Source organism: Ostrea edulis, chromosome 2 (genome assembly GCF_947568905.1).
Source record: "Ostrea edulis chromosome 2, xbOstEdul1.1, whole genome shotgun sequence".
Lineage (NCBI taxonomy): Eukaryota > Metazoa > Mollusca > Bivalvia > Ostreida > Ostreidae > Ostrea > Ostrea edulis.
This window is the reverse complement of record NC_079165.1, coordinates 57872133-57892893: the sequence shown is the minus strand read 5'-3', so window position 1 is coordinate 57892893 and position 20761 is coordinate 57872133. Positions and strand designations below refer to the sequence as shown.

At 35.7% G+C, this 20761-nt stretch overlaps 2 protein-coding genes across 6 annotated transcripts in view; one reads left to right on the top strand and one right to left on the bottom strand.

The window, feature by feature from the left end:
- Nucleotides 1-1259: 1259 nt before the first annotated feature.
- Nucleotides 1260-12154, top strand: LOC125680350 (uncharacterized). The gene is made up of 9 exons (XM_048919846.2): nt 1260-1672; nt 2954-3012; nt 3183-3367; nt 6413-6610; nt 9295-9492; nt 9886-10482; nt 10584-10607; nt 10723-10897; nt 10981-12154. The coding sequence occupies exons 1-9, from the start codon at nt 1625-1627 to the stop codon at nt 11189-11191; spliced, it is 1695 nt and encodes a 564-aa protein (XP_048775803.1). The 5' UTR covers nt 1260-1624; the 3' UTR covers nt 11192-12154.
- The window catches only part of LOC125680345 (uncharacterized), a 52170-nt gene continuing 42689 nt past the window's right edge, over nt 11281-20761 (bottom strand). For all 5 annotated transcript variants that reach the window (XM_048919836.2, XM_048919835.2, XM_048919839.2 and 2 more), the window contains 2 exons: nt 18571-18748; nt 11281-15366 (listed from right to left, as the gene is read on the bottom strand). In XM_048919836.2, coding sequence (XP_048775793.2) covers nt 15165-15366; nt 18571-18748 — 380 coding nt within the window. In that variant the 3' untranslated portion in view covers nt 11281-15164. The remainder of the gene's footprint in view (nt 15367-18570; nt 18749-20761) is intronic.

The window sequence follows — 20761 nt, the reverse complement described above, 5'->3', positions numbered from 1 at the left end:
CAGAAATGTCGCGAGTCGGTCAAAAGTTCGATTATAACACTTACCTATTTGAGTAAAAATCCGAATAAAACAGAACATTGTATTCTATTCCATTATAAATTGGTAACTAGAATTAAAGTTATATATATATTTTTTTTTTTATTTTTTTTTTTACATCACATGATGATACTTTAACATTACATGACGATACTTTAACATTTCACACATTACATGATGATAATTTAACATTACATGATGATACTTTAACATTTCATGCTGATACTTTACATTACATGATGATAATTTAACATTACATGATGATACTTTAACATTTCATGCTGATACTTTACATTACATGATGATAATTTAACATTACATGATGATACTTTAACATTTCATGCTGATACTTTACATTACATGATGATAATTTAACATTACATGATGATACTTTAACATTTCATGCTGATACTTTACATTACATGACGATACTTTAACATCACATGAAGATACTTTAACATTTCATGCTGATACTTTACATTACATGGCGATACTTTAACATCACATGACGATACTTTAACATTTCATGCTGATACTTTAACATCGCATGATGATACTTTACATTACATGACGATACTCTAACATCACATGACGATACTTTAACATCACATGACGATACTTTTAACATTTCATGCTGATACTTTACATTACATGACGATACTTTAACATCACATGACGATACTTTAACATCACATGATGATACTTTAACATCACATGATGATACTTTTTAACATCACATGATGATACTTTAACATCACATGACGATACTTTAACATCACATGATGATACTTTAACATCACATGATGATACTTTTTAACATCACATGATGATACTTTAACATCACATGACGATACTTTAACATCACATGATGATACGTTAACATCACATGATGATACTTTTTAACATCACATGATGATACTTTAACATCGCATGATGATACTTTAACATCACATGATGATACTTTAACATCGCATGATGATACTTTAACATCACATGATGATACTTTAACATCACATGATGATACTTTAATATCGCATGATGATACTTTAACATCGCATGATGATACTTCATCATTATATACTTCATGTAATGATGAAGTATCATCATAAGATGAATATTATCCACATAAGGCAGTTGTGGCGTTCCGTAGATTTCAGCATGGTATGTCGACCCATTCTTCTGTTTTAATTCCTTATATAAGTCCGATAAACGTAGGCTATTTTGTCAGGAAGTTTTCCACGTGATACTGACATGGGTTGTTTCCTCGTCTAACTGAGGACATGAAATGTGTACATGTATATAACAGTCATGGAGTGCATTTATGTAAACGTTAATTTGTATTTTACCACGACAGCTTTGGACAATGACGTAATCACTATAAGTACGCAACAGAGTACATATTCATGGATACCACAATCTTTCTGGTTTTGCAAATATATGTACAGAACAAACACACTACGCTCCGGATGAAGGCTTGTAGCAAGAATTATTTATAGATCTCGTCGGAGAGTGGAATCTATAAATTGTGTTGTAATCTCATGTATGTGTTTTTTCCGCAGAGGACAAACAATGAATTCAACACAATAACATGCAGTGTCTGGAGATTCTTCTTCTAATATTTGCAGTGCGAGGAATGGTAAGAACATAGGCCTCAACCCCCGTGAAGGTAATGTAAGAAGGGTGTTGCTAGGGAGAGGGCCTACATAGGCTATGCCTGTTGCCGAATCCTGTTGAGTTTCTCAATAAGATATGTTTAAATCAAATTAAGGGTGCTGCTAAAACGCGGAACGGTTTAATGGTAAGAACAATGGCGACGTCCCAATGGAGGTAGTGTTAAGAACAATTAATGGCGACGTCCCCTGTGAAGGTAATGGTAAGAACAATGGCGACGTCCCCCGTAGTAATGTAAGGACAATGGCGACGTCCCCCGTAGTAATGTAAGAACAATGTCGACGTCCCCCCCCCCCCCCCCCCCCCCGTAGTAATGTAAGAACAATGGTGACGTCCCCCGTACTAATGTAAGAACAATGGTGACGTCCCCCGTAGTAATGAAAGAACAATGGCGATGTCCCCCGTAGTAATGTAAGAACAATGGCGATGTCCTAATGGAGGTAATGTAAGAACAATTAATGGCGACGTCCCCCGTGGAGGTAATTTAAGAACAATTAATGGCGACGTCCCTCGTGGAGGTAATGTAAGAACAATGGCGATGTCCCTTATAATTGTAATGGTAGAAACAATGGTCACGACCCTATGAAGGTAATGTAAGGAACTCTGAACTTGTTATGAAATACCCGGTATCTAAATTAGTAGCAATTAATCAGTTCCACTAAGAGAAAGTGGGGAGGGATGATATTCTTTTCTCATAGCAGAATACCCGGTATAAGGAAAAGGTCCAGATCCATTCCACGGCAAGCAAGGTGGAGCCTCTCCTCGTGGTATATGTACTGTGTGTCTGTAGAAAATCCCTATCACAATATAGAACTTTTACTTTAGTGAGCAGAGTATTGATGGTCCTTAAACGATGAATCTCTTTAGACGGTTAGATCAATTGAATTTATAATTTAATGCATGTATACTATATATTATATCATGCGAAGCTTTGTTGAAAATTTGATACATCAATAGAGTTCAAGTACGAAAGACGAAAGACTTGAGGGGACATGTCCGTAGTCTTGGAAAAATCTAAAAGTAATTCGAAATCTTGATTTACATAATCTGTTCCCATAGATTACCAATCCGTTCTCACGGATTTCCAAATCGTCCCCACAATTTAACAAATCGTTATCACAGATTTCCAATCCATTCCCACGAATCATGAAATCGTTTACCAATCCATTCTCACGAACCTGCACCCCCCCCCCCCCCCCCCATCTACTATTCATGTCTGATTTTAATTTCCTTCCTTTCTTTTTAGGAAAAACTTCCTTCGTCGGAATCGTATGTAGACAGAAAGAGTGGTGAGAGCGGGCGTTAGTAAGTATTGTATCCTCTTACTCACCAGAGGCTGTTTCACATCTTCTATAGTTTTTCCAGGATTTGTGGTTATTTGGCTTCCTGGTGCAAATGTCACATTCGTAAGCCTCTCAGCTCTTAGTGACTCTACTGAATTTCCATGTTATTTTTAGAGATAATTTCCTTTCCAGTTACGGAAATACCACTTCCGAATTACCTGGAAACAACTACCTGTGTCACTATGGGAATGCAAGCTTATTTCATACAACACCTTTCTCTGAGCAGTGTTTCTTACGAAACAAAGACATATTGACAGATCGTGAGAACAAGTCCAAAATTTATCCTTACTTCTTACCACCAGTCGGAAGTCCACCAGGTAGTCTTACAAGTTATCACAGGGCATGCAATTTGTTATGGAAATACTAATTGTATAATTTGTTCGGTTTGCATATGTGTTGATTTGTTAGTTTTATTGTTCACAGGCACTAAGGGCGTGCATCGTGATCATTCCACCACACTCCCCATCTCCACATACACACCATATCACCTTACTTTTCTGATCTGGGATAGACTTATTTTATTTCTACTTACGTTTTGTAAATATTCATTACAGCTCATCCATAACTAATTTTTCGTCTCTATCACGTATTAATAAACATCACGTTCACAAAACATAAAGGGAAAAAAATTAAGTCTATCCCAGATCTAGCTGCAGAACTGTAGCTCTCTGACAAAATATGTTGACATAAGTTATGTCAAAATATTTTTTCAGACAGCTACAGTTCTGCAGCTATCCCAGATCATAAAATGAAGGTGATAAGGTGTTTGTGTGTGTGTGTGTGGGGGGGGGGGGGGGGAATGATAATGACCCATGCCCCAAGCGCCTGTAGTATTGATTTTGTTTTTATCGGGGATTGCGTAAAAATGCCTAGAATTCCTTGAAGTTTTCATCCAATTGGGTTCATTACTACTGGCATATGATCAAAGTTTCGAAGATAATTGTTCAATAATTGGTTGGAATGTAATTTTAAAAAAGACAACTAGGCGTGTAGGCAAAATGTTCTAATGAAATGAGAGGTCATATAAAAGGGGGGGGGGTCGTCTCTGGTTGTTCTGATTCTTTTTACATTCAATATAGATGCCAGTCCCGTGGGGATCCAGGTTAGAATAGATCCTCAGTACCCCTTTGCTTGTCGTAAGAGGCGACTAAATGGGGCAGTCCTTCAGATGACACCGCAAAAACCGATGTTCCCGGTGTGGCACGATAAAGATCCCTCCCTGCTCAAAGGCCGTAAGCGTCGAGCATTTTGCAGCCCTTCGTCATTAATGTCCGGTTGCTTCACCTCGCCTTCTGTGGAGTTTAACAACCCGGAAAGATTACTCAGTAGTTTTGTAACTGACTGTCTACGGATATATGTCGATCGATCAATCTCATAGACGACGAGGCAAACCTAAAATATATCCGTAGAAACCTAATAAGCGATTTATTTTCTTGAAGACCATTATATGATGAAAAGAAGTCAACTAGAGCACAAGAACTGATTATCAAGACATTGAATGTAATAACGAGTATTTGATTGTTAACAATACATGTATATCAACAGTACAGTATTGAATTCAACATTACTTTTGTTTAGTGTAAACCAAAATAATAATGATAAACTCGCTCCAGTATTTGTATCTACAAACAGTTCTAAACACTGAAATTTCGGTATTTCAGTGGTAACAATGGCAAGGTGCAAGTCAGTGTCCGATATACAAAGAATGAACAGCCTTGAAACATGTGCGGATGTATAATTACTGTCAGTAAACGAATAATATTTAACGATATCAAATTTTCAATTGAAAGGATATGATTATGGATATAAACTCAAATAATTAAAGATATCTTTAATTATTTGAAGATATCATCAATTCAATTAATTTGCGCAACAATTGAATTAAAGGTCTCTTCAAATAATTAATGAAATCTTCAATTCTGAATTATTGCGCGCATGAATCAAATTGTTGATAGCGCTATAATCCAATTGTCGCTCTCTTCAAATTAATTGATGATATGAACAATTGAATTAATGCGCGCTACAAATCAATTGAAGGGAGCAATAATTCAATGCACGCATCAATTCAATGAAGGCGCACAATAATTGAATTATTGCTCGTTTCAACTGAATTGTAGCGCGCATTAATTCAATTAATACGCGTAATAACTGGATTATTGCTCTCTTCAATTGAATTAATTATATTATCAATTCAACTGATGCGCGCAATAATTCTTTTAGAGAGAGCAACTATCTGATATTAGAGATATCTTCGATTGAACATATCCACAATTGAATTAATGATCTCTTTAATTGAATTGTTGATCTCTTTCAAAGAATGGATGTGGGCTTTAATTCCTTATTATTATTCAAGTGTTGTAAATATATTTGAAGAGATCCTCAAATTATTTCTACCGAGCCCCAAATGCAATAATTTCACTACATTGATGCGCTCTTCAATTGAATTGATGAGAGCAATAATTGAATTGATGCGCGCATCAACTGAATCAATGCGCACATCAAATGAATTATTGCTCTCATCAATTAAATTAATGCTCGCATTAATTCAATTATTGCGCGCAATAATTGAATTGATGATATCTTAATTATTATAGATCTAGTTTATGCTAATTTTGCGCTCCACAGATGATTTTATCTGTATATACCATGGATAATATTGTCTCCAGCGAATTCATTTGCAATGCGTCCCATGTCTCTACATTATGTACAGCCGTGTTCATAAAAGTCTCATTATCCCAACATTTCGTTCAATATTTGCACTCTCGCCTTTTATCGTCAAGTAATCTTAAAAGTCTTCGCGGCATCTTTTGTTTGCTTTGAATGTTTTATTGCTATTTCAGCTTTCCTCCTCAGATGTGTTTGAAGCAGACACAAACAAATCTGATGTAACACAAAGGGCCGCTACTCTAATTTGAAACTTATCTTTCCGTTAGTTGACGAGACCCTCGACAGGGATCAGTATGATTTAAATGAGAAACAATAAAAACACGGCTTCTGTTTCTTTAGATTTTGTTATAACTCCGCCATATTGCCGATTGTTACCTACAGACATAGTGATATAGACGGTAATCACGTGGTACAATTAAACCAATGAAAAACGACATTATGACTTTAGTCGTAAGGAAAATAAATTTTCTACTCCATCGTCTTTAAATGTTTAAGACGGCAATCATGTGACGCGTTTTATCCAATGACAGAACGTCATTCTAGTCCAAGCAAAAAAACTTTGATTTAATTGCTGATTCTCAAACTATTTAGTAGCTGTCCCGTATAGGTCAATTCTCTAAGAAATGCAACATCTAATAAATGCAATGAAATCTGCGAACCCTCACAATTCTATGTCTTTTGTTGTTGGTTGATAGGCTGTGGTTCATTGCCAAACGTGAGTGGTGGTGAATGGGTGTGTCCAGACGGCGTTTCCCCTTTCTCAGTCCCCGTGTATGAACGTTGTCGTCTACGATGTTTGAATCAACCATCGAGAAACAATAATATCAAAGTCAGATGCACTGAGAAACTGGACTGGGACTACACTTTGTCATCAGCTATTTGCTCCACAGAAAGTACGAACAACTGTCAATTTTTTTTTATTATTATCAGAATGAGTGAATTTGATCAATTGATGAGGGAAACTACGTATGTAACCGTTGCTTATCAAATGTAAACTGTAAAACTGTTTATAATTAGTTTCAAAAATTCCGTACGGTTGAATTATAGTTCAACATCGCAAACAATGAGGTTTTTAGCTCACCTGAGCTGAAAGCTCAAGTGAGCTATTCTGATCGCCTATTGTCTGTCGTCTGTAAACTTTTTACATTTTCGACTTCTTCTCCAGAACCACTGGGCCAATTTCAACCAACCTTGGCCAAAAGTATCCTTGGGTGAAGGGCTTTCAAGTTTGTTCAAATGGAGGGCCATGTCCCTTTCAAAGGGGAGATAATCACAAAAATGCAAAAATAGGGTGGGGTCATTTAAAAATCTTCTCAAGAACCACTGAGCCAGAAAAGCTGAGATTTACATGAAAGCTTCCTGACATAGTGCAAATTCAAGTTTGTTGAAATCATGCCCCCGGGGGTTGGATGGGGCCACAATAGGAGATCAAAGTTTTACATACAAATATATAGGAAATATCTTTAAAAATATTCTTCTCAAGAACCACTGAGCCAGAAAAGCTGATATTTACATGAAAGCTTCCTAACATAGTGCAGATTCAAGTTTGTTCAAAGCATGGCCCCCGGGGGTAGGATGGGGCCACAATACGGGATCAAAGTTTTGCATACAAATATATAGGGAAAATCTTTAAAAAATCTTCTCAAGAACCACTGAGCCAGAAAAGCTTATATTTACATGAAAGCTTTCTGACATAGTGTAGATTCAAGTTTGTTCAAATCATGGCCCCCGGGGATAGGATGGGGCCACAGGGGGATCAAAGTTTTACATACAAATATCTAGGGAAAATCTTTAAAAATCTTCTCAAGAACCACTGAGCCAGAAAAGTTGATATTTACATGAAAGCTTTCTGACATAGTGTAGATTCAAGTTTGATCAAATCATGCCCCCCGGGGGTAGGGTGGGGCCACAAGGGGGGATCAAAGTTTTACACACAAATACAGGGAAAATCTTTAAAAACTTCTTCTCAAGAACCATTGGGACAAAGAAGTTGACATTTACATGAAAGCTTTCTGACATTGTGTAGATTCAAGTTTGCAAAAATCATGGCCTCCAGGGGTAGGTTGGGGCCATAATAGGGACTAAGGTTTTACATGCAAATATATAATAAAATTAAAGGTCTCTTCAAATAATTAATGAAATCTTCAATTCTGAATTATTGCGCGTATTAATTGAATTGTTGATAGCGCTATAATCCAATTGTCGCTCTCTTAATTGATGATATGAACAATTGAATTAATGCGCGCTACAAATCAATTGAAGAGAGCAATAATTCAATGCACGTATCAATTCAATGAAGGCGCACAATAATTGAATTATTGCTCGTTTCAACTGAATTGTAGCGCGCATTAATTCAATTGATACGTGTAATAACTGAATTATTGCTCTCTTCAGCTGAATTAATTATATTATCAATTTAACTGATGCGCGCAATAATTTTTTTTAGAGAGAGCAACTATCTGATATTAGAGATATCTTCGATTGAACATATCCACAATTGAATTAATGATCTCTTTGTTGCTCTCTTTCAAAGAATGGACGTGGGCTTTAATTCCTTATTATTACTCAAGTGTTGTAAATATATTTGAAAAGATCTTCAAATTATTTCTACCGAGCCCCAAATGCAATAATTTCACTACATTGATGCGCTCTTCAATTGAATTGATGAGAGCAATAATTGAATTGATGCGCGCATCAACTGAATCAAAGCGTGCATCAAATGAATTATTGTTCTCATCAATTAAATTAATGCTCGCATTAATTCAATTATTGCGCACAATAATTGAATTGATGATATCTTAAATTATTATAGATCTAGTTTATGCTAATTTTGCGCTCCATAGATGATTTTATCTGTATATACCATGGATAATATCGTCTCCAGCGAATTCATTTGCAATGCGTCCCATGTCTCTACGTTATGTACAGCCGTGTTCATAAAAGTCTCATTATCCCAACATTTCGTTCAATATTTGCACTCTCGCCTTTTATCGTCAAGTAATCTTAAAAACTTCGCGGCATCTTTGTTTGCTTTGAATGTTTTATTGCTATTTCAGCTTTCCTCCTCAGATGTGTTTGAAGCAGACACAACAAATCTGATGTAACACAAAGGGCCGCTACTCTAATTTGAAACTTATCTTTCCGTTAGTTGACGAGACCCTCGACAGGGATCAGTATGATTTAAATGAGAAACAATAAAAACACGGCTTCTGTTTCTTTAGATTTTGTTATAATTCCGCCATATTGCCGACTGTTACCTGCACACATAGTCATATAGACGTCAGTCACGTGGTACAATTAAACCAATGAAAAACGACATTACGATTTTAGTCGTAAGGAAAATTAATTTTCTACTCCATCGTCTTTAATTGTTTAAGACGGCAATCACGTAACGCGTTTTATCCAATGACAGAACGTCATTCTAGTCCAAGCAAAAAAACTTTGATTTAATTGCTGATTCTCAAACTATTTAGTAGCTGTCCCGTATAGGTCAATTCTCCAAGAAATGCAACATCTAATAAATGCAATGAAATCTGCGAACCCTCACAATTCTATGTCTTTTGTTGTTGGTTGATAGGCTGTGGTTCGTTGCCAAACGTGAGTGGTGGTGAATGGGTGTGTCCAGACGGCGTTTCCCCTTTCTCAGTCCCCGTGTATGAACGTTGTCGTCTACGATGTTTAAATCAACCATCGAGAAACAATAATATCAAAGTCATATGCACTGAGAAACTGGACTGGGACTACACTTTGTCATCAGCTATTTGCTCCACAGAAAGTACGATCAACTGTCAATTTTTTTTATTATTATTATTATCAGATTGAGTGAATTTGATCAATTGATGAGGGAAACTACGTATGTAACCGTTGCTTATCAGATGTAAACTGTAAAACTGTTTATAATTAGTTTCAAAAATTCCTTACGGTTTAATCATAGTTCAACATCGCAAACAATGAGGTGTTTTTTTTTCCTGTTTGCGAACTACATGTATATCATAGAAACTATGATATGCGTCTGTTTGACTAAACTATTACCTATTGCTAACAAAAATTGAACACATTAACTATGAATAACGTTGCTGACTTCTAAATCATTCGTGTTTGTTTTGCTGCTATTAAGTGGTATTACAATATACTAAACTTTCGGAATTATTTTTGTGTTTTGTTTTAGGTCCATCAGTTGAACACTTGGAAACGTCGCTAAAATTTCCGATCATTATCTCGGCAGTCGGCGTCATTGTACTGATTCTATTCCTTTGGGCACTTCTTACGTATAGGTGCAACAAAATTCGTCAAAAACCATCACGCAACTTCCCACTGACTGACAATGCGCATACTTTATTGGATAGAGTTTCCGCTGATGGGGACAATAACGATGACGTGGAGGGTCAGAATTGCCTGATAAACATGGTAGCAGTGACCGAATCTTCTACAAGTAATAGTGACACTGAAGTTGAAAAAGAAAGTTCAACTGAAACGAATCGTGCTTCAGAGACACGACCCTCTTATACTGTACTTTTCCAGCAGTCCAACTCCTCTAGTGATCTACCGAATTGGGCTACAAAATCAAGTGACCTTCACAAAATAAATTGTTCTTCCAATGATGTACTGAGAGAGCTTAACTCACTGTCTCCTCTCTCTCCCTTTGCGATTTCTAATGATAAATTTGTTCCTCTAGATATAGCTTCACTAGAAAACTTGGAAGACGTAAGAGAAAATGTCGCCTTCATAGAATGTCACCCAGAAAAGTCGAACTATGCTCTACCAGGTACATGTACAAATTTTTATACAGATTGCCATATCATCCACGTAAATTTTAAACGTATTAGTAACTTGCATTTTCTTTCTCCTGCTTTTTCTTTCAATTAGAAATTTTACAGAAGAGTGGTTCTGGTGAGTAAATCAACAAACGATACAGAACATCCTAATCATTTTCAAACTCGTAAAAATAAAGTACATATATTTCATCCTTCAGTGAATGAAATGCGTGTATTTTCCTGCCTTTCAGACCCTTGTCCAACATTTGCTGCCATGTTGGAAGGAGCCTTGGATGACAGCGTGCGATTTGTAGATGACCTTTCAACCTTGCTGGACCTCGATGTACAATACAAAAATCCTCGCAATTGGCAAGGACTAGCACAGACTCTTTTCAATTTGTCTTACAATAAAATCATGGAAATGAGGTGAGTGTAGAACCTCAATAATGCACATTTCACCGCCAAGAATTTATTTGTCGATGTATAATCCATATTATCACTCCTTTCAGACATAAAACAAAGGACCATTTTAGAGAGGGCGTGTTGCCTTTACTAAGTTGCTATGGATACAGAATTTATGATGTGACCTACTACTTCTACAGTCCCCCGTCTCGGCGAGTGGACGTTTTAGAATGTATTCAACGGTATCATCCTCACTGTCAGCACTGTGAAGAAATCTATACCCGTCACAAATCAGACATTTTATCTAATGCATCATGAACACTACTTAGTAGTCTGAAAGAGAATCATAAATCAGTTTGAGCATGGGACATTAACAATTATGGCATCAAAACAACTTTTTCACCCAATTTTGTTTCATCATCTATTTGTGTTATATGCACATAGCTGTACAATAAATAACGTACCCAACGAGAACTTTCACTCATATATATATATATATATATATATATATATATATAGAGAGAGAGAGAGAATTATACCAGAACCAGATTTAAATTCAAAATGAAGTACACGTATGGCAGAAATATCACAGTTCATCGTGTTGCATACAATTTGGTTCATGGTTAGATATTCTTTATACATTCTATTTCAATCATTCCATAAATATATTTCATGATCTCAACAATGCACCAAAAAAACTTTGTATGTCATACACCACATACTAGTAGTTAGAAATATAATATTTTTCTCTGTTACATGTCATATATACTGGCAATAATGCAATCCAAAACAACTAGCACTTCCCAAAAAATATGTTGCCTAAACTTGCCAAATTTATGATAATACACATATCAAATATTATTGATATCTATTAACTCTCATTAAAATTCACGCAAAAATACAATCTTCATATACAATGTAAGGTCCTTTGAATGAGTTACGTCATAGCTACAGATCTTTCTATGAAAAATACATACCTCTTACATATAAATAGATGACGTTTATTTTTTGTTAAAATACTTGATTTTCTGAATTCTCCATAAAGAGATTTTATGCAAACCTAAACTTGAAACCATTTCAAATTAATTACTAGTATATATTATTGTGTATTTGATGTGTACTTTTATAAGATCCTTTGATTTTTCACCTTAAATAAATGAATATCAAAATTTAACAGACCATGCTGATAATATTGAATGTTCATCAATTGTTTCACATATATTGAAGTTGTACCCTTAACTGATTATTTTACTGTTATAAATTGAAAGTTATACACAGTGACTTCAGCTCTTTTTCATCATATTGAATATATTTCATGGCAAAATGTGTAAATAGCTTATGTGTATACTTATTTATGGTGAGTAGTGTACTTGTAACATGACAAAGAATAATTTTTAAAAAATGAAATTGTACAAGATTTAAATTTAAAAGTAAATGCATGTACAACAGAAATATCACAGTTCATGTTAAACATATTTTTGGTTCATAGTTAAATAATCTTTATAGGTTCTTTTAAATAACAAATATCATATGTAAAAATAATAATGTAAAAAAAAAAAGCACAAAGAAAAAATGCATTCCTTTTCTCTGCTTTCATATCTAAATCTAATCTTCCCTCTTTCAAATTCAAAAACAAAGTGTGTTTGTGAAACACTGCTGCTCCCATATGGCTAAACTCCATGGTCAAGGTCATGATGTCAAAAATTTTGGTACGAAAGGAAAGATCTTCTAACAAGGAATACACCTGCGAATTATGAAAGCCCTATCACCATCCATTGAAAATCTATGGCCAAAGTTAAAGTTTTTGTGGGCTAACAGACAGACCAAAAACGATACACCTCTGAATCTCAAATTATAGGGGCATAATGTTGCAGAGTAAAACTCATATGGCACTGCACTACCTGTAAAAGTACCATCCCTCTTAGATTTGCTCAATTAAATTAAATTACTATACAACTTCCCATAGGCCACAATGTTCGTCAGTGCTGACATGTTTTTAAAAAGGAGGTGTACCAGAATATTTTTTCTTCAAACTTTCTGACATTCATTATGTATTTTACTGCCGCGGTGGCCGAGAGGTTAGAGCGTTCGCCCTACATGCGGAAGGCCGGAGTTCGAATCCCGGCCGCGACAGACCTAAGTCGTTATAAAAGAGGTAGTGACAGTTCCATAGTCAAACGCTAGGCATCAGGTGCGAATGTCACAGGTCCTCGGAGATTATCTTAAAAACGGATTCCCCGTGTCACAGTAGGTGTGGCACGCTAAAGAACCCTCACTGCTCAATGGCCGTAAGCGCCGAGCATAGGCCTAAATTTGAAGCCCTTCACCGGTCTTGGTGACGTAATAATTTACAATCTTGACATCAGTTTTGTTGAAAATAATTGAACTCATCATAATCACGTTTTTGTTAAGGCCACACCAATGCAATTTCTTGGGTTTTTTTAAAAACTAGTAGAAATAAATTGGAGTGAGCAAGTGATTTTATACCGGTAATTATGATATTGAAATTAATATTTTGTTCTCGTTTCCACAACTGTTTTTATTCCATGATGATGGGTACTTTGCTCAATTTTGTCCTGATGCAAAACAGACAAAAACATTGCTGTGGATTTACTGAAAGAAAAAAAATCTACTTGTCTTGGCTTAAGTCTCAATCAAAGTTTGGGATTTGACTAAACAAAGGATCCACTCAAATAGGATGCATGGCAATGAATTTGACAATTGGATTGTATAGACATGAATATGAAATACCTGTTAGTATATAATGGAAGCATACAATAACTTACTGATAGTATTCATTTGTCTCTCAGTAGAGTAACTGACAATATTTTGCTATGCAACAGTTAAACTATTGACTGGTCAATAGTCTCAATTGTGTCATTACACTACACGAAAATTTTGCTAAGAATGAGCTGCCATATGTATCAAGGTTAATTGTGACAAAATCCATGAAATATTAAAGTATCTATAAAGTATGCATGTATGTTGAAAAGTTTTTGAACAACATTTTAAATGATATCAAAATAAATTATCATTAGTAAATATAAACTACGACACTGGGGTTCTTTTAATTGCAGATACAAGAAGATAACTTAATAGGAGAATAAACCAGTTTTCACACATACCTCAGGGAAAGAGGTACTGTTGTTCCTTGGTGGTGTGGCCATGGGCAATAGTTCATGAGGTCTTCCATACCATATCAGGACAACATCTTCAACCTTAAGCAACAGTTTGCACCCTGAGCCAACAGATCAACTGTTGCCCTAAACCCCAATTAACCTTTATTTAATATTCACCATAATCTTTTATGTTTACCATAAAGATGGGGGAATGGCATAGTCTATAATGTTTACCATTAAGAAAGGGGAGGAGCATAGTCTATGATGTTTACCATTAAGAATGGGGAGGGGTATAGTCTATGATGTTTACCATGGGGGGGGGGGGGGGGGGGGGCGCTAATCTATGATGTTTACCATAAAGAAAGGGCTTATAGTCTATGACGTTTACCATAAAGAAAGGGGGCATACCAATTGCCTTGCCATTGCAAGAAATAAGAAAACCCCATGATTAATGCTTTCCATTCTGTATGCAAACACAAAAGGTCGAAGTCAACAGATGTGTGATAGAAAAAGTATAGATAATTCGAGGGTATTCATTGATATTTTAGTCTTATACCTGCAAAATATTTAATGATGCTTGCTGATTACTTAAGTAAATGGCTTGCTGTTTACTTAAGTAAATGGCTTGCTGATTACTTAAGTAAATGGTCCTAACTAAATAGGGAGGATGCATAATTAATAGTTAAACAGGTGGTTAGTATCCATGTTTACACAAATTGCAGTGGTCATGATAATGAGATTTTCCTTACATTTACATGAATAGGGATGACATAATACAATAAATTCACAATATCATGTGCATAATTCACCTGCTCCATCATACGTCTCTGTAGCACAATAAATGTAAAATAACAATAATGATTTAAATTGCTTCAATAACTACTACAGTGTTACATCATAGAAGTATGATATTGACTGATTGCAACATCAGTTCTTCAACCTGGTTCACTGTTGCTGTAGTGAGTTGTCCTTGTCATCATTGTTCATGCGACAGATATCTTTGCTTATCAATCAGTTGAGGAAAGTTTCAGCTGATTCGATTAAAAATTCCATGGCTTTTTCAGCATGGGACCTTGGTTTGCACCCTGTAGCATATCACAGATCCTGCTTCCATCAACTTTCTGCTTGTCACAAAAAATGATCCTGATGAATCAACTTTCTGCTTGTAACATTCATCTGTTTTCATTTAATTGTGCAAATATCTTATCACAGAATTTGCATCCTTGATGAAATTCAGAAATTTTGTCCAACACATCCAGACGTAAATGTTCCTTCTGTGAGAAATAGAACACTAAATGTCCAATCTTTTTCCCTTCAGCTTTCAATTTCTCCAAAACTTCTGTTTGAAAAGGACTGCCATTGCTGCACCTTTTACTGCAAAATATATTTAAAATGCACAAACTTCTAAACCTACAATGAAGAAACTTAATTTTCATAACAATAATATGTCCAAGATATGCCTTGCAAAAGTTTTGGAAAAAATGCTATTAAAGCTATAATTCTATGAAATTTATAAATGTAAAAAGCATATATATGCAAGGTGAAGATAACAAACAGTGATCAATCTCATAACTCCTATAAGCAATACAAAATAGATAGTTGGGCAAACACGGACCCCTGGACACACCAGGTGGGATCAGGTGCCTAGGAGGAGTAAGCATCCCCTGTTGACCGGTCACACCCGCCGTGAGCCCTATATCCTGATCAGGTAAATGGAGTTATCCGATATATATATATATATATATATATATATATATATATATATATTTACATTTCCAATATTTTTTCCATTGATATCTTTATGAATTGTAATGATAGACATATTCTCATGAATGCGCTGTAGTAGTAAGACATGCATGCATGAATACAAAACTACTTGATAAATATAGCACATCTATTTTTAAAGTCTGGGAATATTCAGAGAGAAATAAAAGTGCATGAATACAAACTACTTCATCAATATAGCACATCTATTTTAACGGCTGGGAATATTTGGACAAATAAAAGTAGAATGCAAATCTATTTTTGAAAATACATGAGAGTATGAACTGTGATAAATACATGAGAGTATGAACTGTGATAAATACACGAGAGTATGAACTGTAATAAATACACAAGAGTATGAACTGTGATAAATACACGAGAGTATGAACTGTGATAAATACACGAGAGTATGAACTGTGATAAATACACGAGAGTATGAACTGTGATGTTTCATGCTAGCTAAGTATACTTTTCATGAAGCGCTTACACACTTCATGAAGTATACCAGTATGAAGCATCACAGTCCATACCCTCATGTATTTTCAAAAATGAAATTTATTTCTTAAATGCAAAGTTAAAGGTCATTATATAAAATATGAATTTTTTAAAAACAAAACTGTTCGAGATAATGATTTAGGGCTGTTCCAGAAATGATCAAATGGGGGGGTCGGGCGGCAAACGATATTTTTTTTGTGTGGGTGGTCGTATTTTTTCATATTTTATTTGGTCCGTGGTTGGACTGTTAAAAAAAAATTTATTATGGGTAGTGGGTAGTTTCTATTGTTTTTTAATTTTGTGCCACGTAGGTGTTGAGTTTTCAGAATATTTTTATTGTCGCTCTTGTCGTGTTGGTTACAAAACGTCGGAGGGAAAAATGAAAATGTGCTTTCGAAATCGGAAATAACATAGAACTATTCGAGTTGTCGCTCTTTGTAGTGCATAACTTTCTATTTCCATAACGGCACTCTTCAAATTAGAGGCGCGTTTAGTAGGGTCCCTTGGGACGTGATGGTGGCGAACTCTGTAGATTATTACAACTTACAGTGCATCGATCTTGGGAATATTTTGAAATCAATAGGTATTCCGTTTTCTAATAAAAATAGGCAAACCTTGGTTGATTTATGCGAGGGTACTGATGCGTTATATTTATCAGTCAGTGTGATGGTGATATAGAGGCCTCCATTAGAAGACGAACGATTCGTAGCAAAACATATCCATACCCATTTCATGATAATAGCATCGCTTGGACTCCCAATCTTTCCAACATTCCCGCCATAGATGCCTTTGATTGTTGATGTGACATTGTTTCTTCAGAACTACTGTGATACAATGTCGCACAGGCATTACCGCGTCATTGACTACTAGAATGTTTGTCCCGAAAACCTCGCGAGATTTGTACTGTTTTCATTTTTTTTAAATATTTTTGTGTTGGGTCTGGTTAGGTTTTTTTTAATTAGATGGGTCATTGTAAAATGAGTTTTATTAATTTGATGGGTCATGGGGCAATTTTTTATTATTTTTTTTGGGGTGCTTGGTATATACAAAAGGTGCCTCCTGACCCCCCCCCCCCCCCCCCCCCCCCCCCCCCCACGTATTTATTTCTGGAATAGCCCTTACATTATCTCAATGATAATGACGATTATCATGAGATAAGAGATGGTGGACAAACATACAGACAGACAGGCATACTGACAAACAGACAGACAGGCATACTGACAAACAGACAGACAGACATACTGACAAACAGACAGACGTACTGACAAACATCCACACAGACAGGCATACTGACAAACATCCACACAGACAGGCATACTGATAAACAGACAAACAGACAGACGTACTGACAAACATCCATACAGACAGGCATACTGATAAACAGACAGACAGACAGATATACTGATAAACAGACAGACAGACAGACGTACTGACAAACATCCATACAGACGGGCATACTGACAAACAGACAGACAGACAGGCATACTGATAAACATCCATGATCTATAGGTGTCTTTTTTTATAAACAGCTACTTTTCTGTAGAATATTGGGAAACTTTTCAAGTGATTGTGTTCCAAGGAGTTTATATCAATCTTGGATGGAAGATCTGTTGTGACCTTTGACCTTGTGACCACATCTTTCTTTAATCATCAACTGCCTTTGTATAAAATATGAAAGCTAGGTCTATGTTGAGCAGGGAGGGATCTTTATCGTGCTACACCTGCTGTGACACGGGACCTCAGTTTTTATTGTCTCATCCGAAGAACCAGGGCCCCATTTAGTCACCTCTTATGACAAGCAAAGGGTACTGAGGACCTATCCTTACCCAGATCCTCACAGGACTATGAAAATATGAAATTTGCTTACAACCAATATTTCCAAACAAAGTAAAATACCGGAGACCAACACCTAGAGGTTAAAATTACAGAAGATTCTTACGAGTGAATACCATGTGGTATTCAACAGGGTCTGCATCCAAAAGTATAAACTTGAAAAAATAAAACAGATCAACCAATATTTGTAAACAAATAAAGGCACTAGCCATTGTTTATAAAAAAAAAAAAAACAGAAGTGTAACACACATGTAATTGACAACTGACATTCAGAGATTAGCTGACTGTTGCAAATGTCTAATACATGTATAATCAAATTGAAAGTTATAAATTGAAAAGTATTGGCTCAAATTGTGGCTATGAAAACTATTCAAGATATTGTGTCAGTACATCACACAGATTAACAGACAGACAGGGTGATTCTAATACAACCCTCTTATTTCATTTGTAGGAGGTACATGCATAAAATATTAGGATGTGTCATACTCTATGGCAGGAATTCTAAATTTTTCCATCTGTAAAACAGCTTCTGTAAAACCCTTCCAACTTTTTTCATGACCATAATAATTGTCAGGATCAAGAAAGTCGCCCAAGTCCTTTAAATGCTGATAGCTATTGGGACTGTCTGTGAATGCTTGAAAGGTGCAGCTGCATGCCTCAGGATCTGTCAAAACAAGTTATACAGTGAAATCAAAGATTACAATGATCAAATCTCCATATGATATTCTAAAAGTTAGGGAATAGTCTCATACTACAATGAACTAGGCAACTTCCTTAATTATTTACCTCAACAAAAAGGTCCATGGGTTTTGATGGTACTTGAGTATTACACAATGAAAAAAGTGCACTGCCACAGCACATGATAATGTTTATCAATCATGAACAGTGTTCATGGGGCAAAATCATGTCAACATGGTATGAATTGTTTAACAATTTTGGGTTGTACAAAGAAATACCTAATATTACTAAAGTTCCACATCTTTCTTGATACTTTAACTGGACAGGTGCAAAATGGCTCTTCTCAAAATGATCTTTGCATGTCCAACTGAACTCCTTGAAACACCATGACTTAAATAAATTTTCCCATGAGGCAAATGGATTTCCTATATCAGTTGTGTGATGTGCTTCTTATGTCTTTGCAAATTTTGTGGTAAAATATTGAATCTATATCTATATTTATGAAACAAGAGGCCCACAGGCCTCAACGGTCACGACTCACAAGGACCCATGCAGTTACACAAATGTTAGTTAATGTTAACTGACAGTTGACTTGCCATTAACTTGAACAGTTTGCTAAAAATATCAATCACTAGCCCCAAGGGCTATGAAATCTAGAACAAAACTGTTTTTGTTCTGAATATCTAAGATAAATTCTAATATTCAGCAACAGATGTTTATTAAAACTTAAACGCCCCCAAAAGTGCCTATACTGATGAAAAACTACACACTATAAATACCAAAAGTGCCTATACTGATGAAAGATTTTACATTATATATGTAACAAGATATGACTATTTGGATTCGTCCTAGAGGTAAAACTCTGGAGTTGAGCAATTCACAATTTTGGTACACTCTTTTGTGCTTTTTCTATATATGCATGTAGTTTGCATACATTGTTAACAAACTTAAAGAAGTTTTTCAAATAATAAAGACAATGTTCACTATAATAATTTTGGCCCCACCTACCCCTGGGTTTATAATATTTACATGTAGTACATCTCCGTAAAGGACTACCTACTCCTTCTTCATATCTATTTAGATTTAATTTAGTATCAATAGCACTAAAGAAGATATTGTTTAAATGTTTTACACATATACACTATAATATACCACGTTTGGTCTCACCCTGGAGTCAGAACTTCTACTCCGGGGATCATAACATTTACACTTTTGGTAGAGGCCTCCCTTCTCTACATCACTATGCATTCAGTTTTTCTTACAGATGTACAGTTATAGCTTCTTACCAAATTTGAACAAGATTGCTACGCGTAGCCATGTCACCCACCACTGCAAAAAAAGTTAAAGCACAAAAATCCCATAACTCCTGTAAAATTTGTCAAATCAATATGACTGCACAATATGACCAACTACATATGGAGACTAACAATCCTACAAAATATGTACAGCGGTCTCTGAAAAGTTGCGTCCACAAAGTGTTCCTATAGTGATTGATTGATTGAGAATATTTCACTCATATGGAGACGTCACCATTGCTGGTGAAGGGCTGCAAAATTTAGGTCTATGCTCGGTGCTTACAGTCTTTGAGCATGGAGGGATTTTTATTGTGCCACACCTGCTGTGACATGGGGTCTCGGTTTTTGCAGTCTCATCTGAAGAATGAAAATCAAAATCCTTCCCCAGATGCATATCTTCAATACCAATACAAACACTCCACAAAATAAGATGGTCCTCACTTGAAAACTGGGGGAAAAGTTGGGTGGACAAATTATGTACCCTCCATAGAATATTATTTCCAAATAGACTAAGTTCGACAACCTTTAATTTTCTCAAAAATTGTAGAAAATCAAAATCCATCCCACATGCACATCTTCAATACCCATACATACACTCCACAAAATAAGAAGGTTCTCACTTGAAAACTGTGGGAGGAGTAGGGCGGACAAATTATGTACCCTCCATAGAATATTAATTTCCAAATAGACAAGTTCAACAACCT

Excerpts from the sequence above, each read along its gene's own strand:
- LOC125680350 (XM_048919846.2), top strand. The coding sequence starts at position 1,625 with ATGCAGTGTCTGGAGATTCTTCTTCTAATATTTGCAGTGCGAGGAATG. Across the intron at positions 3,013-3,182 it reads AGTGGTGAGAGCGGGCGTTA|TTACGGAAATACCACTTCCG; the intron begins GTAAGTATTGTA and ends TTTCCTTTCCAG. Across the intron at positions 10,483-10,583 it reads GTCGAACTATGCTCTACCAG|AAATTTTACAGAAGAGTGGT; the intron begins GTACATGTACAA and ends TCTTTCAATTAG.